Raw genomic sequence first — 22095 nt, 5'->3', positions numbered from 1 at the left:
ATATATATATATATATATATATATATATATATTTATTTATTTATTTATTTATTTATTTATTTATTTTTCATTCACTACTCTTTCACACTCCTATATCTTTTCTATAATGCTTTGCATGCTCCCTTGAAAAGATTTGCTTTCAACTACAGTAACATCCTTACTTCCACCTTTCAGGCCAGGAATCCGAATCTCAGCTCATTATGCTGAGAACAGACTGTACTCTGAACACAATTGAGCACACAATACAGAAGTGAAAGTGGATTACAAGACCATGGAAGCATGGAAGACTAGGACAAAGGAGTCTGACATAACAGAATGGAAGCCCCTTTCCCCAGCCCCCAATTAGGAGTGGCCCTTCCAAGCCACCGAATTTGTTGCAAATTCTGCCTGTAATATTCTATATGTTCCATTTGTTTGTTGTGTGTTTACCATAGGATTCTAAAGGCATCATTCAAGCAGGCATTACTTGCATGTATGCAGGAAAAGGGCAATAGCTTCAGATAATCCTACCTATTTACCAGTACTTAAAGAACAATGCAGGTGTCAAGAACTTTGGAGTGGATAAAAAGACAGTCTTTGAAGGGCAGAAGACAATGAGACAGAAGCTTCTGGGGAGCAAACTAAATCCAGTCCCCAGATGTTTGGGTGTCTGGGAAAAGTAGGCGTACCTACACTCACAGGTAAACACAGATGTGTAGATCTTTCACAGTGTTAAAAACCTCCCTCTTGAGATACTCATTCCCCCTATTGAGATTAAATGCTGTATGCTGACAAGGCTCTTTTGGGTCACTGTATTCACCACTGATCACAGCTCCCTTAAGGAAGAACTGCAGGTTTGAACCTAGTCAGATCTACTGAGCAATCAAGTCTCAGAGGGGTAGCTGTATATGCAAAAACAATGAGGAGTTTCTCATCCCTGAAACAAAAAGTCCCTGAAACAAAAAGTTTCTCATCCCTGAAATAAAGACAATGATGAAACCTTTTGCATTGTACATAATATTTTACTTTATTTAAAAAAGAAGCCTGGCCAACAAGTCACCAATTAGGGCCCAGTCCCTATCTGGCCACCGCATCATAACACTCCTGCACCCCACCTCACTCCAACCCTGAGCCCATCATACACCTGAATACGCTGCCCTGAGCCCCTCATACCCCACATCCCCTACCCCCTACCATAAGACTGACGGAAGACAGCCTGAATGCATGCATGATACTGGATTTGACCAGTTATGAGTAAATATCAAAGAAATGTGCGAAAAGATGCAGCAGCAGAAGCCCCATTAAATAAAAGTCTGTGACTAAGTTTCATTTATGATATTATTAATCATTATGTCAATCATCAATATTATGTTGTATATAGTCAGTCATGCAAACGGGCATTCTTATACAGCTCTTTGTTGATCACTTGTTCTGAACAATGAAGCCCTAAAACCTACTTACTGCACACCACAATACAAACAACAATTGTGGCAATACCTTCTAATTTTTTTCTTTTCAAAGGAAGCATTTCAACGTGTTGTTGGGATGGACTTGTTAAATTAGGGAAAAAGACATCTCAGCATTTGTGATTACGCTTACAGCGAGTCAGAATGCTTATAACTGAAGAAAAAATGGTAAATGACTAAGATTGGTACTTGACATTATTTGGCCTGTCAAAAGAGTGAGCATATCTTTAAAAGCATTAATTTATGAGCTAACAAAAGTAACAAAAAAGACTATCATCTTTAGCAGGCATAGCCTTGGAGACACAATCCCAATTTTAAAACATTTTTTAACTCAGAACATAGAATGTAAATGAAATTCTAAAATATGAATGATTACCTTGAACAGTGTTAGGTTAGAATTTAAATGTGATTTTTCAAGACTGAACAGTTACAAAAGAGAAATGAAATTAAACAGGAAACACTTAGCAACTATAAAAATAATTTTTAAACAAAAATATGCAGGCCAATTCCTTAGCTGAAACAAAATACAAGACTATGTAGCACTTTAAAGACTAACAAGATGGTTTATTAGATGATGAGCTTTCGTGGGCCAGACCCACTTCCTCAGATCAAAATTCCTTAGCTGGATTGTGTGAATCTCTTCTCTGTGTTAGGGCAAGTTTAATGACAATCTTCCTCTCCCCCCCCCCCCCCCCCCAACTCCTTCTGAGTTCATTATGTATGCTTGTGTGGTCAGGTTAGACTGCAGGCTCTGCAGGGCAGGGAGCAGGTCTTTGCACTTCATTCAAGTGCTTTGTCAACTGTGCCCAGGAAAGCTCATGATACTATTTACATGTTTTGTTAGTCTTTAAGGTGCTACTAGACTATTTGTTGTTTAAGTTTTTCCTGTCTTGTCTATTGATGGCCTGACATACAAATAAATATAATTGTACATTTGTTCTAGAAGAGTCCAGCCAATCAAGATGCTCAATGCTCAAGCAGTTCACATTGTTCCCTGGTATTAGCATCAAGAAAGTGAGTAATCAAGACATTTAGGCAGGCTTGATAACACATGGTATCATGATGCAATCAAAAAAACTTGCAGATTACAGAGTCATTTTCACTGGAATATCTGACAATATTTTACCATGGACAAATAGGCAGTCAATTGAACAGCTTACCAACTTAGTTTCAATTTTCTAAGGAGTTTTAGGAGAACTACTCATTTGTACGTTATGAATAATAGGACATAATCCTTTCAGTTCCTCTTAATTTCCATCTGCCCACCAAGTTTTTGGTTAAAAGAAAACTTGTAACAAGTGTAAAGACAAACACACTAGGATCAGTATTGGGCAACCTACACTAGTGAGTGGGCCACATGAATGGTCATTCTTCAACTCAGTGAACCACAAGATTGTTGTAACCAAGAAAAGTTACAAGTTACTCCTGAGATGAGAAGTTTTGTTAACTGCGCTTGCGTACCTAGAATTTGTGGAGTATGCCAATGTGCCAACTATAACAGCCCTTTGATTGGCTAGGGAGGGAGCATATGGCTCTCAGTCAATGCTGTGTGCAATTAGCATACACTTCACTTTATATGCTTTTGCTTTACATGTGTCACTTTAGTACTGGTAGGAAAAAGCCTATGTGGATGGAAAACAGTGGAATCTGGCAACCTTGCGTGTGCCACACACAGAATCCCATTGGGCTGCGAGTTACCTACCACAGCCCTAGTTCTTGCTGAACAAACCAAGTAATCAGTGTAAAAGCATTCAGTAAGTAAAGCAATACACTTTTCTTGAAGTGTGCTGCAGGGATGTGAAAAGATTAACTGGTTAAGCAGTAAACATCACCCTTACCAGGTGATACTAACCAGTTCTGGTTTACCAGTGGAGGCTAGACAGCTCTCACCCCACTATGGATAGGGGGCTGCTCCAGCACCGTGGGGCTTACCACTGACAGGGGTTGCTCCGGGCATTTGAAGCAGCACCTGTCAGCAGTAGCTTGGGTGTGTTGCTGACATAGGCTGCTTCAGGCGTTCACGTTTATAACTTGGGTGCCACAGTGGCACACATCCAAACAAGCACACACGACCAACAGTGGTACACAAAACAAAACTCACTCCACTCATGGATGGAAACAACTACAGGTTGGACCTCCCTGGTCCAGACCCTCAGGACTGGAGCGGTCCCAAATGAGGGAATTTGCCAGGCCAGAGAAGGTACCCTGCCACCCCTCCCCACCTCCAGCTCCTTTGGCCCCGCTGCTGGCCAGGTGACACAGCTGCCCCGGCCCCACTGTAATAGGTGTTGCTCCAGCCAGCAAGGCAGCCAGCACTGCAGCATGCAACCCCAGCCCCACTGCCAGCTGGTATGAAACCCTGTCAGGCTGTCGATCGGCTGTGGCCCAGCTGGGTTGCCACGGCACCAATTCCACTGCCACAGCCCCACTCGGGCTGCCCCGGCCACAGCTGGGTTACTGGGCTGCCCCTGCCCTGCTACCATGGCCACACTACCACCACCGGGTTGCTGATGCCTGTCCCTGCTACCACCAGTCTTGCTCTGCGTGGGGCTTTCAGCTGCTGGCCCTCCTGTACCGGGGCGCTCTCATTCAGCAACATCTGTGGTCCAGTCAGAAGAGAATCCTGGTTTAGGAAGGTGCCAACTGCAGTCGCTTACATCCCTACAACAGATCCCACACACCAGTGGCGAATATAGAGATCAATAACCTCTCTACTAAAAATTGCCCTGTTTATGCATCCCAAGATTGCATTGATATTTTGACCAAAGTCATACCATGTCTAGGGATGTATCAGTATATACATTTAAACTTCATGGTTACATGCAAGGCCCTCCTCTACAATCCCTCTGCTGCCTCTCTATCAGAGGCAGCAGTGCAGGGCAGCAGGGAAGCAGGCAAGAGCTGGTGCTCATAAGGAGCTGGCTTTTAAGCAGATCACTGGGCCTCCAACATTCCTAATGAGTTTACCAACATCACATATCCACCCTGCCATTTGTTTCACATAGCTTATGAAACAAGCTACACACAATGACTCCACAGATAACATTCAGTGATGAAGCTGTGTTAGTTTGAAGATTCTAGAGAGACAAGATGGGTGTAGTAGTATATTTTATTGGACCAACTTTTTTGATGAGAAACTTTTAAACTTACACAGAGCTCTTCTCATCTTCCACCAACAGTATATTTTATTGGACCATTTTCTAACTTATTCACCTTGTCTCTTATTTACGATATAAAGTCTCCTACTATACACTATTTTTCTTATAAGAGCTCCTTCTCTCTACTTTAGAGTTATGTTACAGAGAGATTATTTCCTAGCATGTATTAAACCGGTTTAACAATTTCACTTTGCACAAGAGCCTCCTTTTTCTTACTTTGCCAACAGAAACTTTACTAGGTACTCAAGATTTATTTGCTCAAGAAGGTTACATTTCTAGAATTCTTATCTGAATTTCCCATTCTTTTACTGTGAAAACACACAAGAAGTTAACAAGAGAAGCAATCACTTAAAGTGTTTGGCAGTCCATGCATAGACATTTAACAGCTATATATATTTATAGTATCACAGCTGGATCACTAAAATTCCACTGCCTCCAAAGAGTAAACTATCATGGGCTAAAAGTTTTATACAGTTCAGCAAAAAATGGATTTCACCTTTACTGACTTACACATTGTTTAGAAAGTTAGGTTTTACTGAGGCCACGAAACAAACTACTTATATGAAAGTAAAAGATGTGTTCGTGTTGTAAAAAGTGATTATGTTTTTAGGTATAAATCAAACTGCTTTACTCATTCCTTGAAGATTTTCAGTTGTGGGAAACTGGATACAAGCAAAACAAAAGTTATGTCGAAATTCCTCCAGCTGAAATTAAAGCTTCTTACTGCCACTCTTCTCAACAGGATTGTTTCTTGACATAATGATGCTGAACTATAAGATGATGCAGGGCCAGTTTTGAGGAAAAAATATCAAAAATAGTATTTAAAATAACTTTGTTTCTTTAAGCTGCAATTCTGGTGCAAAGTGACAAACTGAAATGTAATTTACAAGTTTATGGAATATTCCATAAACTTTGAATTTTTAATAGTTTGGTGTAGGAAGAGAAAGATAAGACTGAGAAAATGAGAGCTGAAAGATGACAGGGTCAGTTTTTGAACTTCAACCACTTAGTGCCAAGGTCATATATAAGAGACTAATTTAATTTGTAGAATAGTGACAGAGATGCAGCCGTGTTAGTCTGGTCTAGCTGAAACAAAAGACAGAACTATGTAGCACTTTAAAGACTAACAAGATGGTTTATTAGGTGATGAGCTTTCGTGGGCCAGACCCACTTCCACATATTAATCTGAGGAAGTGGGTCTGGCCCACGAAAGCTCATCACCTAATAAACCATCTTGTTAGTCTTTAATGTGCTACATAATTCTGTCTAATTTAATTTGCACACTGTTTACACAGGAAATGAAAACTTACCTACCCACTAATGTTTACAAGTCTCTTAAAGAGTTAGTGCTTGCTGCTTTTCTCATCAATGTTGATTAGGATTTTAAAAAAGAGAGACTAGACTAACCACCTTCTACCCTGTCTTACACTCAGAGGAAAGTACTCTTTTACTACATGGATTGTTAGTTCGCTGGGTATAATTTTCTTCATCAGGTTTCCTAAAACGTAGGGGCTTTTTAGTAAAATGGAACAATCTGAATTAGTTTGAGACAGCATAAGCACCAACTAGAGATGTGAACAGGTAACCAGTGTCCAAAAGGAACGCTCCTCCCCCTCCCATGATCGTGAAGGACTACTCCAGCTTCAAAGGGCCCCAGAGCACTTTAACCTAATGTTTAACTGTTTAATCAATCAGGATTTTACATCCCCAATTCCAACTCCAAGATATTTCTAGCTCTACAGGAAAAAATATCTTTTATAATAGAATACAGGACTAGTTATTCTGAAATAGTGATGTCCAACTTGTCACCAATAAAGGATACAAGAAAATATTTGATTATGAACTAGGGATATAAAGTCCCATTTAATTGGCTAACCAGTTAAACATGTTGTTTAACCATTTAACTGATTAAAGGGGTATGGGCAGGCAGTGACTATACAACTATAGGAGTCACAAGGCTCCTACAGGAAACAGCTAGACCAGCTCCATCTGAGCCTAAAGACTTATCTATACTTACTTGGAGATCCACACTCTGGAGATCAATCTTCTGGGGTTCGACTTAGTGGGTCTAGTAAGGACTGGCTAAATCGACTGCTCATGCCACTCCCTTCAATTCAAATTCTCCATGAGGTTGCAAAGAGTAAGGGAAGTTGTTGGGAGACTGTCTCCAATCAACCTCCCACAATGGAGACACCGCGGAAAAATCACTTAAAGTTGAATGCCTTAAGTCGACTTTCCCCCCCAGTATAGACCTAGGGAGCTCCTTGTAACCTACTTCTTAACAGACACCCAGGACTGTACGAGAGAAAGAGAAACCACAAACAAATAATCCACTACCAGTTCACCAATTCTCTGCACTAGTCAAGACTGGAGTAGCCTGGAGGCTGTTGGTGCTAGTTGGCAATAGTTCCCCAGTGACCATACACATTTGCTATAGTCTCATATACTCATCTCCCTACATGTCCATTGTATTTGTATCTTGAATTAGTTTATCTATTCAGTCTGCAAAAGCAGTTTATGAACAGGACTGCGCCTCCATCTGTGTGTTTTGCATGTTACACATGTACTGCCACTAAGGATATATGCAGCCTCTCATCTCAGTCACTGTTCCAAGAGCAGCATAAATCACTTATAAATACATGTTACCATGAACTGGTGCTCACTATCCGTAACGCAAAACTTTGTAATCCAATTTCTAATGAAAGGCAGTCTAGATAAAGAAAAACACTACTACCTTGACCAGTCAGTTCTGATTCCCATTTCAGGTAGGCCAAGAGTTGAATTAACATATGATTCACCATCCTGAAATGATGCACTCTCAATTTTTGTACCTGTTTGGTGGTTACAGAATGGTAACTTCTACATTCATTTTAAGTCATTTTAAAAGTTACTTCCACATAATCAAGAAGTCCAAATAGGTATTATGTGATGATTTAAAAGACAGATATGAGGCCCAAACGTAAGGTCTCAACCTTTGTTTTATACAGGTTGGTCAATCTTAGCTAAATTTACAACAAGATTTCTGACAAAAAGCACGGTGTCACATCTATCTAGAAAAGCAGTTCTCAAACATATCCGATCAGGACCACTCTGTAGTAGTTTGTGCTCCACACACACTCCACCACCCAGCTCTGTAGACAAAGCAAAAAGCAGCAGCTACTGACAGGGCATCCAGCTCTGAAAACAGCACCATGCCAGCAGTAGCACAGAAAGATGGCAGTGTGAAAATGAAAACAGCACCATGCCAGCAGCAGCACAGAAGATGGCAGTGTGAAAAAAGTGATATCAATCAATATCACTTTTCACAGAAGATTTGGCACCCATTTCTGCTACTGCCACCCCAGGGGTAATAGCTGGAGCCCACCATCTCCAGGTGAGGGATTAGGAAGAAGAGGGAGGGAGCTAAAGGAGGAAGAGTCCAAGCCTGGGTGACAGGGCTGCAAGTGTGCTGTCAGCCCTAGGGCAGTGGGGGGCTCTGGCTGTCCCTTTTGTCCCCACTTTCCAAGTGTGTACAGCCCCAGAGCTCTTCCAAAAAAAGCATATAGCTTACACTTCACTTGTCCTGTTCCTGTAACCTCCCTAGGCAGGCGTGCCCATAATCCGAGAACTATTGACCTAGAGCAGGGCTACTCAACTTTGGAAGCTGATATTAATAAAATGCAGTATTTACCCAATTTCCACCCATATGATAGCACTTTTAATGAACAATGACAGTCCAGGAATTTAATTACTAAAACACATATCAACGAAAGAGCATTATATTGACTACTATTTTGTTTTGGCTCCCATCTGCGGGCCATGTGTTGAGCCCCATATCAACCCAAACCGCACCACAGGCCGCAAACAGACTGGGCCGAGTAGCCATGACCTAGAGCAAAAAAAACTTTTTGCAGTATAACCTCACTTGTGAAAATATCATCCAAACTTGGGTTATGCTTTATTGATTACACAGCTTCAATTATGTATTAAAACGTCATCTGTTTTTCTGTCTGGCAGCTACAGTTGAACTAACAGCCGTGTTAGGATCACAGTCATCCAAATGCAGATTAATCCGAGAAAATCATATCAATATAAGGTTTTACCACCTAATTCATAAGATGAGTGGTCATAAAACATATGAAAGCGCTTAATGAAACAGAAAAACCATGATAAAGACAGGTGTCAACAGGTTAGCACAGGAGATCAAGTTTAGTTCTACACAAAGTTGTCAAATAGACTCATGAGTCACCCTGAGCAAGTCATAATCCTTCTGTGCCTCAATTTATACATCAGTAAGTGTGAACAATACTTACCTATAATATGGATGCATTGGAAAAATTATGCTGTCAAGACACTTAAGTGAAAAATGTTAAGAGCACAAAATATCATTGTGGAAGTGCAGGGCCCATTGTAATAAGAGACATCTTACCGCTGATTTAATTAATACTTACTGTTGACTTCCCCATCCTCTGCTGCTCCTGAACCTCTCATTCTCACATACATGAGTCCAAGGATCAGAAAAAACAAGCATGCAGCAGTTAAGAGAAACATGGACAGGTAATGTGCACTGAAGCCTCCGGTGGTGGATACCTCCTCTCTCTTAAACTGTTGGAGAAGCTCTTCCTCAGGCTCAGAAAGCTTTTGCTTATAGGTGTTTTTCAGGTATGTGTGATTAGAGCCTGTGTGGTTGGAGTGATTGATTCTAAGGGAAGAGGAGGTGGCAGCAACCAGGGGGACACTGTTGGTAGATGAATAAATCCTGGGTTCAATAGTAAAGCTCCCAGCAGCACCACTGAGAATATGATTATTGGCTGCTTTCCTAACAGTGCCCAGAGAATCACTGATTTTGCTGCTGTCCATGTCTGTGGGCTGCGACAGTTCCAACAGTGGAGAGGAATTCTTTGAGAAGGTGCTGCGGTATCTGGGGATGGAAGGGCTGGTGTCCAGGTTTTCCGAGTCTCCCACCCTCCTCACTGCTGCCTCCTCCTCCTGATTTCTGCCCCTGTCTAGACTTCCAGCAGCAGCCGCCTCCGCCCTGTCATTCATTGCGATTACACCAGCACTGCCGCCTCCTCCACCCCTTTGCTGGCCCGTCTCCATCATGCCAGCGCCGGCTGCAGCACGTTTGCCGACCATGAACGGGGCAGCAGATTTGCTCAAGCTCCGTCTGGCCCGGTGCTGGCGGGTTGCAGGCTCCTCTTTCAATACCTGCTGCTTGGCTCTCTCCCCCTTCTTCTCCTCCTCCTCCTCCGAGTCGGAATACTCGGCCCTGCCGTCCAGGGAGGGAGACCTGTTACCATTCACAGTCCGGTTCCTCCACTCCTGCTCCTCTTCCTCGTCCTCTTCCTCCCCGTCCCCAGGCTCCCGCAGGCCCTGAGTCTGAGCCCCGGCAGCGACGGCCGGTTTGCTGGCCACCGCCCCCCACCAGGCACTGGGCTTCTTCCTGGCCGCCTCCGCGGGGGAGCTGTTCCTCTGGCTGCAGGCGCCACGGAGGGCTGCGGGCCTCGGGCCGCGGACTGGGGGTGACGCCCGCTCCCTCCGGCTGCCGCCGCCGGCCTGGCTCCTGGGACCGGCCTCCACATCCGACTCGTCCGAGCTGAAGCCCAGCAGCACTTTGCCGCCCCCGGCAGGAGGTGCTGCGCGGCTCCGGCTGCCCCCGCCCGGCAAGTAGGGCTGGTCGGGGCTGCCCAGCCGGGCCCCCACGCCCCCGCCCGGCGCTGCCCCGGCCGCCGTATTATTGTTGTTGCTGTTCCGAGCCTTGTTGGCGCCGCCGCGGGCCCCGGCCCGCTCGTCCTCCCGCAGCTTCTTCAGCTTCTTCAAGTAGACGGGCCGGGTGCTCTCGGTGACCGCCCCCGGGGAGAAGCCGAAGCGCCTGAGCTCCGAGAACAGCTCCTCATCCGTGAGCTGCGCGGCCGCCGCCATGTTCCGCCGCCCCGCCGCCGCGGCGTTTCCTACCCACGCGCCGCGCCGCTCTCCCGTCCCCGCCGGAACTGACGCCTGCGCACTGCGCACTAGACTGTGGCCTAGACCCGTCTGTCACCCTGGAAGCGCCGCCCCCCGCCGGAGACGCCAGACAGACGGGAGCGGGGGGGGGGGAGAGACGTTCCCCGCCCGGGAGGCAGGAGACCGCCCGGCGGGAGCGCGTTGCAATGCGCCAAGCGGAGCGACTCCGGGGCGCGGGAGAGCCGCTCCGCCGTGCTGATGCCGCCCCTCGCTGACGGCCCAGGAAGGCGGCTTTGGGCCTGAGGAGGGAATGGTGCAGGCGGCCGGGCTGCACCCAGCAAAGCTGTGTCCCCATCCTGTGGCTTAATGGCGCACAAATAAAGTCATCGCCCCTGCCACCGGCCTGAAAATAGAGCCGCGCGGATTTGAGAACGAGGCGAGTTTAGATTTGATACCAGTTGCTCCATTAAAGCTGCAGCTGAAGAGGTCTGAAATAATCCTGGCAAGGACAGCCTATCACGATGGGGGAGGGCGGTGTCAGTCAGTGTAGGTAATCCACACGCCTTTTGTTCACCCCTCTCCCCGGTTTAATTTATCCCCCAAATTGCCGAGGATGAGTAAATCTGCTGTGAAAAGGGATATTAACAAATATCCCTTTTCACAGTAGCAGACTTACTAGATAGGATAGCAAGTTTTAAAAAAAATCAACCAAAACCCACAAAATACGCAAAGCATTTTATTGGTGTTCATACTCTATTTAGGTCCAGTAAAAAAATAGAGGCAACAACAGTACATTGTTTTTATTTGAGTCTGAAAAAAAAAACCTACATGCATCTGACAAAGCTTATGCGCCAATAAATCTGTTAGTCTATAAGGTGCCACAGGACTTCTCGTTGTTCTAACCAACATAAGTTAATTATTTGGATATCTATGAGCATATTTTTCCTAAATTTAATTATTTTAAGAAAAATTGTCAGAGCAGCCATCAGCAACAGTTGGTGGCCACACTCAAGCCCTCAAAAAAATGTGAGACTAGGGATATGAACCTGATAAGCATCACCCTTACCAAGTGATGCTTACCAGGTAACAGGTAGGTTAAAATGCAGGTAATTGGTTAACCATGTAACAGCTTTTCAGCAGTTACATGCCCTCATAGTGTGGGGCGGCAGCCAGCTCCCCAGAAGCCAGCTTTTAAGCAGATGCCTGACACGCATCATCTGCCGCCCCTGTATCAGAGGCAGCAGTGTGGAGTAACAGCCGGCTCCCTGGGAACTGGTGCCTGCTGGGAGCCAGCTTTTAAGCCAGATCCCTGCACCTACCGATTCCTCCCTGCTGCCCCGCGCTGCTGCCTCTGATACAACAGCCTGCTCCCTAGCTTATCGGTTACCCATGAGCTTATCAGTTACCCATTTAAATAGGTACACTCTTACATCCCTAATAACAGTTAAACGGTTCCCTGGGAGCAACCCCCAACCTGTGCCTGCCGCAGCTGGAGGACTGCTCCTACCCCACTGGGCCCCCACACAACGATGCCAACCAGCAGCCCACTCCATGCAGCTGGAGCTGGAAGGCAACCTATCCCTCCCCCTCCAATGGCTGGGTCTGGAAGCTGGCAATCAGCTCCTGGCCACTGGGGCTGGGCATTGCTGGAGCTCCCCAAACTGGGCTGGAGCAGTTCCCTGCCAGGATTCCGCTTAGTCAGTTAACTGGTTCAACATTAGGTTAATCTATGTTTAAATCAGTTAACTGATTGTTTGGGATTTTACATCCCTAATGAAAACCCCATTCAAGTCCCATGGAGGGTATGTTTTGGTACAGGCAGTCCCCGAACGGGTTACATTCCAAACACCTAGTCATAACTCGATTTGGTCGTAAGTCAGAAATACCCTTAAACGCGCTGCCTGCGCTGTTCGAAAAACTTGACGTACATGGTTCTCAACTCGAAAATATTGTAATGGGTTAATGGGAGGTAGGTCGTAAGTATGGATGGTCGTACATTGGTGTGTTCGTAAGTTGGGGAGTGGCTGTAGTTCAAAAGCTTCCAGGTAAGAAATTCCTTCCTGCCTATTTTGCTTTTGCTGCCAGCAGCTTAGCTGTCTTTACTGCTGACTTTGTCTTTATTGCTTTGTGGCTACCCAAGATAAACTGCCTTGTGCTTTAATTCCCATTTGGCACCGACTCATTTGCATTCTGTTGCATTGTCTGAGCATAGCATGTCAGATATACTATAACTATACCTTGCAGTTTGTCCCTTCACTTTTCTGATCATGGTTCTTTCCCAAATGTCCTTCAGGTAGTCTAGTTCCCAGAAATGTAGTAATGGATTTTGTAAATGATAGTTCCATGCACCCCCCCTCACCTCCCAGGGTGACAGCCCAAGCTGTGAGTCTGGCTCAGGCTTGATTTCACAGCAGGGAGCTTATGAGCAGTAAAATGACATTCTTGTCAGTTTCTCAGCTCCAGCTGTGAGCCCTGCCCCTCCCATTCTGAGCCCAGACAGCCAGGAAACTGATATGCAATGTAAATAGCCCAGCGTGTAACCCTGTCACTCCAACTGTACCACCTTAAGTACACCAACATAAGTCCTACAGCTCTCATAGAGGTGGAATTATTATGTCAGTGTAGAAGGCCACTTACTTTGGTGGAAGTAGCATTCTAGTGTAGACATTGACATAATTAGTCCATCATTACTGCCTTAGATTGACCTAACTATGTAGTGTAGACAAAGCTTTAAAGTCTCTTAAAACACTCTCCTTTTGAAAGCAAAATATTAGTGTTTCTTATTTTTAGAACAACTTTGACCTGATGAAAAGGAAAGGATTAATTTTACTTTCAGTCTTGATGTATAAAGGATATTTACTTCTCCTGTTTCTAAAAAACATACGAGTTAAGGAGAGATACAGCTTTCTTTTCTATTTTTAGAAAACTTGATGGCTACTCAGTCAGGGCACGTCTACACTAGGAAATGTCAATGATAACTATCTTTGAGTAATTTTGTAAGTCCAAAGCAGATTGTAAAGAGTTACACAGGAGTCTCACAAAACTGAATGCCACAGCAAAGTGGCAGATGAAATTTAATGTTGATAAATGCAAAGTAATGGACATGGCAAAGTATAATCCCAACTATATGTACAAAATGGAGTCTAAATTAACTGTTACCATCAAGAAAGAGATCCTAAAGTCATTGTGGATAGTTCTCTGAAAACAGCTACTCAATATGAAGTAGCTATCAAAAGAGCTAGCATAATATTGGGAGATATTAAGAAAGGGATAGATAATAAGACAGAAAACATCATATTTCCTCTATATAAATCCATGGTAAGCCCACATATTGAATACTGTATGCTTCGTTAAATATATATATATATTGTATCTGAAAAAGGTATAGAATCATGCAACAGAAATTATTAAGGATATGGAAAAGCTTCCCTATGAGGCGAGATTAAAAAATACTGGGATTTTTCAGTTTGGAGAAAAGTTGTCTAACATGGGATATAATAGAGTTCTATAAAGTGACTGGTGTAGAGAAAGTAAATAAGGAAATATTATTTACATTTCACATATCACAAGAACTAAGGGTCACCCAATGAAACTAATAGGCAGCAGATATAAAAACAGCCAAAATAAAGTATTTTGGATATACGTAAAGGAAATATACAGAAGCCTTTTGGTGAGCATTTCAACTTGCCTAATCACAGTCTGACAGACCTGAAGGTGGCTGTCTTGTCACAAACCAGCTCTACAAGCCAAATACACAGAGAAGCCCTGGAATCCCAGTTCATCCACAAATTCAATTCACATGCTAATGGACTCAATCCTGATATGGACTGGTGGGGACTCTACCTATTTAATAATCACTGCAGGTGCTAACAGCTCCCAGAGTGGTATCCTTCCTGTTTTAGGTATCTATCTATTGACTTGGATTTTTATCTGCTTAGGTTTAAGTACCCATTCTCCAGGTACTTAGTGATAATCTGTCTCCCATCCTCCTCCCTTTTTCTTTCTCTCCCCTCTCCTATTTATTTCGAGTTTTCATATCCCCAACTCATAACTCCGGTCATCTGAAGAAGTGGGCTGTGCCCACAAAAGCTCATTATCCTTTGTAGACAAGCGATGAGTTAAGTTTGTGGTCTCAATCCTTATCTTCAGGGTGATCAATGGTCTGAGTCTGTCTAAGAGATTAACTAAAGCTCTCTGATAAAGGCCACAGATAACTCTACTACTCAGGCTCCATGGAACTCTCTGTTGTAAAGGTAGACAGACCCTTCACTTGCCAACCAGTCAAACTATGGAACAAAGTACCACAGAAACTTATCACCATGACAGACTTCACCATCTTCCACTCCAGATGCAAAGTGCACTTCTTCAACTTTGCATTCCCTAATGTAAAACTATGGGCACACATATATTATAAAATAAACAAATAAACCAAGATAAACTCCAAAATTAAATCCTACTAAGACAAAACACATGAGAGATGTAATGATTTTTAGGGCCATCCTTATGGGGCATGACCCAGGACATATCAGTCTCCTTATCTGCCTCCCTGCCACTCCCTTCCTGCTAATCTGTTTGCCATCCATCTAGTGCTCTCCTTCCCACCCCCCTGCCACTCTCCTCCTCACCATCCACCTGTCTGCTTATCCTCCCGCCTGCCTGCTGCTCATTTCCATGTTTTTCTTCCTATACCACTCACCTGCCTGCTTGCTGCTCACCTTCCTGCTAGTCTCTTTCCTGTCTGTCCAGTGATGCCCCACTCCTGTCCAACTCCCACTCTCCTCCTCACTGTCCATCTATCTCCTCATTCTCCCACCTGCCTGCCTGATTTTATTGAAGCACAGAGCCCTTCAAAGTGCAGGGCCCAGGATGGTCGCCCTAATTTACCATGCCTAAGGAACGGCTGTGATGATTACATAATTTATTTCTGAACTACCTTCAAGCCACTGCAATGGCACTGAAAATATTGAGCAACAGCAACAATCCCAAGGGACCATACAGTAAAAATCACCAACACTAAACTTGACCAAAACATCATGACTATGTCTACACTGCAGGCTTTTTGCACAAGAACGGCTGTTCTTGTGCAAAAACTTGTGGAGTGTTTACACTGCATGTGTGTTCTTGTGCAAGTAAATTTATAGTAAAGCATCAGAAGAGAGGGCTTCTTGCACAAGAGTTATTCCTCTCCCCACAAGGAATAAGCCCTCTTGCGAAGGAAGGCTGTGTGGACGGGCAACAGAGGTTTCTTGTGCAGGAAACCCCTATGGTTAAAATGGCCATCAGAGGATTCTTGCATAAGAGAGCGTCCAGAGTGCCATGGACATTCTTGCGCAAAAGGACATTGCAGTCACAAGATCTTTTGTGCAAGAACTCTTGCGCAAAACAGTTCTTGCGCAAGAAGCCTGCATTGTAGACGTAGCCCATGATTTTGAACATATCTTTATAAACACCTTTCCTCTATGCACCTGTGACTGAGTTTGCTACAATTTAAGAGTCATCCAGAAGGTAATAATCAGGATAGTCTGAGGATAATCAAAATCTCCCTTTTCTGCCCTAAGACTGAACTATTCAAACAGGAGCAGGCAGCTGGCTAGGGGACAGGAGACTAGAAGCTAGACAGGCTGTGAAAGGTGGCGATATCTGTTCCACTCTAAGAAGCCAGCCAAATCATCCACAAAGACTTTGGCTGTGTCTACATTGGTGCGATCTTGCGCAAAAGCGGCCGCTTTTGTGCCAAAACTTGCTGCCTGTCTACACTGGCCGCAAGTTCTTGCACAAGAACACTGACGTTCTAATGTATGAAATCAGTGCTTCTTGCACAAGAACTATGATGTTCCCACTCAGGAATAAGCCCTCTTGCGCAACTGTTCTTGCGCAAGAGGCCAGTGTAGACAGGCAACATGAATTACTTGCGCAAGAAAGCCCTATGGTTAAAATGGCATCAGAGCTTTCTTGCACAAGAGCGTCTACACGGGCAAGGATGCTCTTGCGCAAAAGCACATCTCTTGCGCAAAGCCACATGACAATATAAAAGCTCTCTTGTGGAAGAGTTTTTGCACAAGAACTCTTCCACAAAAGAGCTCTTGCACAAAATCATGCCAGTAGACATAACCTTTGAGTTTGAGAGCTCTGAATACTATTCCTTAGGTAAAGAGCTTTAGAACTGTCACTCCAAGTGCTCCTTCCCTGGGGCTCCATTAAAGATGATACCTCTGTTGATTAGTTTATTGTGTCTTCTCATTGCTCTGATCTGTCCAGTTTATGATACCCAGTTGTGGGAAAGCAAGGTTGGGCGTCCCCTGCATTGACACAGCTAGCCACAAAGAAGTGAAAAAGAGTGGCCCACCCATTTCTAGCCCCAGTTTTCTGTGCCCCTTTAATCCATCTTGAGATTCATCTGCTTGTGAGAATGCAAACACTTGTTCTATAACCCCTATCTTCTCCAGCTGTCTCAATGCCTCAGGAGGCAGAATCCATGACCACTCAATTATTTTGTATGAATGCCCCAACAGCAACACTTTCAGTTGCCAGACGAAGTGCTATCTTGTCCCTATATTTCATTGACTCATTGGCTCTCATGTACTGGGTTGAGCACTTCCTGTACTAGCTGCATTTTAATTAAAGTGGGCTCTAGCACCCATTACCTTTGACTTCTCCCTACAAAATTGTTTATTATGCAGCAAATTAGCATTTCTTTTATTGACACCCATTTCCAGGGCTGGTGTCATGTAAATGCAAAGCATTGTCTCAGCTCAGCACATCCGCAGTGGAAATTTGGACCCCTCTACATTTATTTTCAGTTGCTTGGTGGAATTTTTTGGAGATGAACACATCCCAACCACATAATGCCAAAGATGTGTCAAATACACACATTTGAGCACTTTCATTAGCTGGCTATAACTTCCATGTGATACATCAACTCTGCCGCCATCTCACATTGTAGCTTCCCCTTGGGATTATATTTTTATAATGGATGGATCTCTCAGGGCCTGTACATATTCTGAATATCCCATCACTTCCCTCCACTGAATCCACTTAGTCTATGAGCTTCTTACTGGGTTTGTTACAGTTGTATAACCCACCCTCTTTAATTCTTTCTGTAATTATTGTCAAGGCCACTAGTATTCAGTTTACAGACACCATGTTGTTAAATGGCTTGGTTTATGCAATATTACGTGTCCCAGAGGACAATATTAAAATACCAGTAGATGTGCCAAGAAATTGCAGTTCTCTTTCTGCTGCCTCTGAGGTTTAATTTTATCACAAAGTCTAGAGCTCTTGTATGCTTTCTGGCACGGCTTTGTTTTTGTTTTTTAATGAAATATTGGACCTGGTTTCTTAGCAAAGACTCCTTCTCTTAGTGACATCATTACAAAGAGTTAATGGTTAAAGGGGGATTAACACTGCATGGTTATATTTAAGCATGTTGTATATACACACTGCTTCATCTTCTTTTCCATATAACATCACTTATGTGCCATCAGCATTGTCTACAAAAATACTTGATATATGCCTCCTAAAAGACATATCTTCCTTATATCTGTATAACAGCCCTTTCTCTATCCATATGGGTAGGTTTTCAAAACCCAGAGAAACAGCTATAAGGAAACTCACCTAATCAGAAAAGCAAGCTACAATTTCTCTTCTGGAAAAAATGTGACCATTAAGTTGTGTGGGAAAAGGGGGATTAGCCAGGAATAGGAAGGGAGGAGTAGACAGTCACTATGCAGCATGCTTCTCCTCAGACAGGCTGGTGTTTATGTAAAACCAGAAATTAATCAGACTTGCTGGAAGCAGTAATAATTGCTCTTCCACATTTTCTGACTTCCACTGGAAGAATTACAAAAGCCAATGGCAGCATGCTAATAGCACCTGTGCTGTCATTTTAAGCAATGGGAAGCCTGGAAATTCACAATGAGACAAACTCCATGGGGAATCCTGGCCCTCTCCGACATCAATGGGAGTTTTGCCACCGATTTCAGTGAGGCCTGTTTTCATGGGAAAACCTGGATTTAATTGCATGAATCCCGCAGCCTCTGCTCATGTTCATGGCCATGTACCCTGGCTGTTCTGCATCACCGCTGCTTCCACAGGAAGGTTGGGAGATGACTGCAGCCCAGCAGCTGCACTTCAAAAGCCACATGATTTTTTGATTATTTTGTTCTCCATGCAGTTTGATGTGAGAGAGGAACATATGGCCCAGAGTGATTTTTTTCCTTTGCAGTTAGCATATCTGTACTGTAGTTCAGCAATTGTTCCATGACATGGCACTTGCAGTCCGTTCCTTGCCCATTCTTTTACACCTTTCTTACTGCTGAGTGTACAGCCTGGACTCTGCCTACGTTCAGCTTCTACAGCAAAGTCCCTACAGGTGGCTATTCAAGCATTGCCAGAACTCTTGCAGCACCTTTGTAAAATATTATGTTGTGCTTTTACTAAGGAATTTTAATTCTATTTTGTAGTTTTAACTTTGACTCTGGAAGGGGGAGCTGTGGGGAACTTACTGTGGCTCCTGACCTCTGTGATGAGTTCCCTGCAGCTGCCTGGAGACATGGGGAATTCACCACAGCTGCCCACACCCACAGTGAGTTCCCTGTGATTGTCAGCAGCTGCAGTGAGTTCAGGAGCCGTGGGCTCCCAGTATTTGGGAATTTCACAGTGGATGATGGAATGCATCCATCACCAATGGTGAGGGTTCCCTGTACTCCCAAACTTTCTTGTTGTGTGTGATGGGCTAACTACCTTGCACTCACCCTGCAGGATTTAATGAAGGTCAGACAGGCCAGTTAACTCATTAGCCTTGTTCAGTAGGGCATGAATAAGCGGGGCCTATAAAGAAGAGGAACTGAAAGAGCTTCTGGGAATAGGCAGCTACTCCTAGGAGAAAGGAGTGAGTTTGCACTGCTGGCTGTAGTGACTCACTGAGAGGAGGCTTTGGGATCTGCTAGGCATAAGAAGATATGGGGAACCAGTAGTAGAAAGCAGCTCAGGGATAGAAAAGTGAGACCGGAGAGAGAGAAGGCCCAGTCTGCTGAGCAGATGGTCTCTGCCAGGAACCCAGAAAAGAGGATGGGTCTGGGTTTCCCTACTAAACCTCCTCCAGAAGGGACACAGCCAGGGGGATGAGCTACAAAGAGAATGCTGCAGTTCCTGAGGCTGTGAGAGGGATTGCAGATGGACAGCAGAGACAAAAGTGTGCCCCATGACACTGCAAGTCAGGGTCCCTTTATCTGTTATCAGTGAAGCTTGCATGATCCCATAATTACGGTATTGAGCTTACAATCACACATTCAAGATTAAAAGCATCTAATGCCTTTGGGAGCTTGTATGTTCAGCTGCAAATTAATATACAGCACTCATACTTCTCTTTTTTCCAGTGAGCAATGTGTATCGAATTTGTTGTTACCTAATGTCAACACCCAAGTGAGCAGTCATCTCCCCAGTTAATGTAAATACAGAGTTTATTTCAAATTGCCCAGACCTTTCCTATGTTACAGCCTGTTGGCTTTTCTTGTAGGCCTATGGTTCTGGTGCAGTATTAATAAATACAGAAGCTGTGTCTAGCTGCTTTTGCAGAAAAACTTGCCAGCTGTCTACACTGGCCACTTGAATTTCCGCAAGAACACTGAAGATCTCATGTAAGAAATCAGTGCTTCTTGCAGAAATACTATGCTGCTCCCATTCGGGCAAAAGCTTTTGCGCAAAAGGGCCAGTGTAGACAGCTCAGATTTGTTTTGCGCCTAAAAGCCCCGATCGTGAAAATGGCCATCGGGGCTTTTTTGCACAAAAGCACGTCTAGATTGGCACGGACGCTTTTCTGCAAAAAGTGCTTTTGTGGAAAAGCGTCCGTGCCAATCTAGACGCTCTTTTCTGCAAATGCTTTTAACGGAAAACTTTTCCGTTAAAAGCATTTGCGGAAAATCATGCCAGTCTAGACGTAGCCAGAGTGATGAACATTGGAGAGAAAAATTACATGGGCAAGTTATATGTTTCTAAGAATACCAACGCAAGAAAGAGATCTTAACATCGCTGTAGATAATTAATGAAATGCTTTGCTCAAAGTGCAGCTGTAATCAAAAAAGCAAACAAAATATCAGTATGCACAGGATAGGATGGTGAATAATAGTGAAAACATTACAGTATCATGATATAAACTGACAGAGTGGCTTCATCTAGAATACTGTGTAGGACTGGTTACCTCTACTCCAAGTACATCACAGAACTAGAGGGCACCCAGAAAAGGAAAACAAGAATAATTAAGGGCACTGAAAATCTCACATGAAAAAAGGATTGGAATGGTTTGCCTTGGAAGGGAGACAAACAAGAAGAGACATGATATGAAATGAATGGGCCAGAGAAAAGAACAAGAGATATTCAATGAAAATAGAGTTGGGAAATTAAAAACCCATAAAAGGAAACCCTTTTCTACGCAACGTGCAACTGAACTGCAGAAGTCATTGCCAAAAAGTCACTGAGACCAAACATTTAAAATTCAAAAAGAGGCTGGATTTATATAGATTTCAAGAACATCCAGCATTATCTGTATGTATAGTTTAGAGATTTGTCCATCTTTCTGTCAGAGTGCATTTGTTCTAGAAATCCTCCTAAATGGTAAGAGGTAGGATCATTAAATTTGGTATGCAGTTTCCTCTTATTTTAACTTAAAAGCAAGGTCAGGGTTTGGTTGGGCCAGGAACATGGGATGTGCCTGGAATTCAATTGTTTTTCATAACATGGAAAGGGAGGGGCTGAGTGAAGGGACAGTATACTCATAGTCACCACTGGGGGCATTGCAGTACAGTTGTCCCCTGCGCTCAAAGTGACCACTGGGGCAGATGTACCACCAAGGGACTGGTAAAGTGGGGATGGGGCTCCTTATCTTGCCAGTCATGGCCCAGGCTAGTGGGCTCCCCCTCCCCAAATTCCTATCCTCTCAGCCCCAGCGCCGGAGGAGAAGGAGCAAATTCAACACTATCAATTTAGGATTGAATAAGAATTTCAATTGCTTAACACATTACAAAGACAATTTCCCCTCTCTGGATATTCACGTCTCTACACCAAATGCTGTGAACGACTAACTTCCACCCTGACTTGATTCACTTCATTAACACAAGCAGTTTCTTCTTTATATATATCCCTGCTTCTATGCCTTCCACTCCAATTCATCTGATGCAATGGGTTTTACCGACAAAACTTATGCTCTAATAAATCTGTTAGTCTCTAAGGCTTCAGCTACACTATGACTTTTGCCGCAAGAGCCTATGCAAATGAAGTGCGGATCAGCATTTTCCTGTGCTCCATTTGCATACTCTCTTTCGATCCGTTTTTGTGATATGGTTACTCTGTCTGTTTTTGCACAAAAATCCGTAGCGCAAAAACAGACCGAAAGAGAGTTTGCAAATGAAGTGCAGGAAAATGCTAATCCGCACTTCATTTGCATAGGCTCTTGAGGCAAAAATCATAGTGTAGCTGTAGCCTAAGGTGCCACAGGACTCCATGCATGTTTTTGCAGCTACCAACTGCGGCAAAGCTCCTCCTTAACTTTGGTGGGTCCTGTGCTTTCAGGCAGA

The 22095-nt window shown here is 43.9% G+C and overlaps 1 protein-coding gene and 1 long non-coding RNA gene across 2 annotated transcripts in view; one reads left to right on the top strand and one right to left on the bottom strand.

Annotated features, from left to right (window-relative positions):
- LEMD3 (LEM domain containing 3) overlaps positions 1-10952 on the bottom strand; it is a 57337-nt gene extending 46385 nt beyond the window's left edge. Inside the window, exon 1 of the mRNA XM_025188256.2 lies at positions 9034-10952. Coding sequence (XP_025044041.2) covers positions 9034-10504 — 1471 coding nt within the window. The 5' untranslated portion in view covers positions 10505-10952. The remainder of the gene's footprint in view (positions 1-9033) is intronic.
- On the top strand, positions 541-5319 carry LOC142829740 (uncharacterized). Its single transcript, XR_012904483.1, has 3 exons — positions 541-680; positions 2389-2459; positions 5214-5319. It is a non-coding gene; the product is annotated as an uncharacterized LOC142829740 (long non-coding RNA).
- Positions 10953-22095: the final 11143 nt, after the last annotated feature.

Source organism: Pelodiscus sinensis, chromosome 1, assembly GCF_049634645.1.
Source record: "Pelodiscus sinensis isolate JC-2024 chromosome 1, ASM4963464v1, whole genome shotgun sequence".
Classification (NCBI taxonomy): Eukaryota; Metazoa; Chordata; order Testudines; family Trionychidae; genus Pelodiscus; species Pelodiscus sinensis.
The sequence above is the reverse complement of the archived record's forward strand: the minus strand, read 5'-3'. Positions and strand labels throughout refer to the sequence as shown.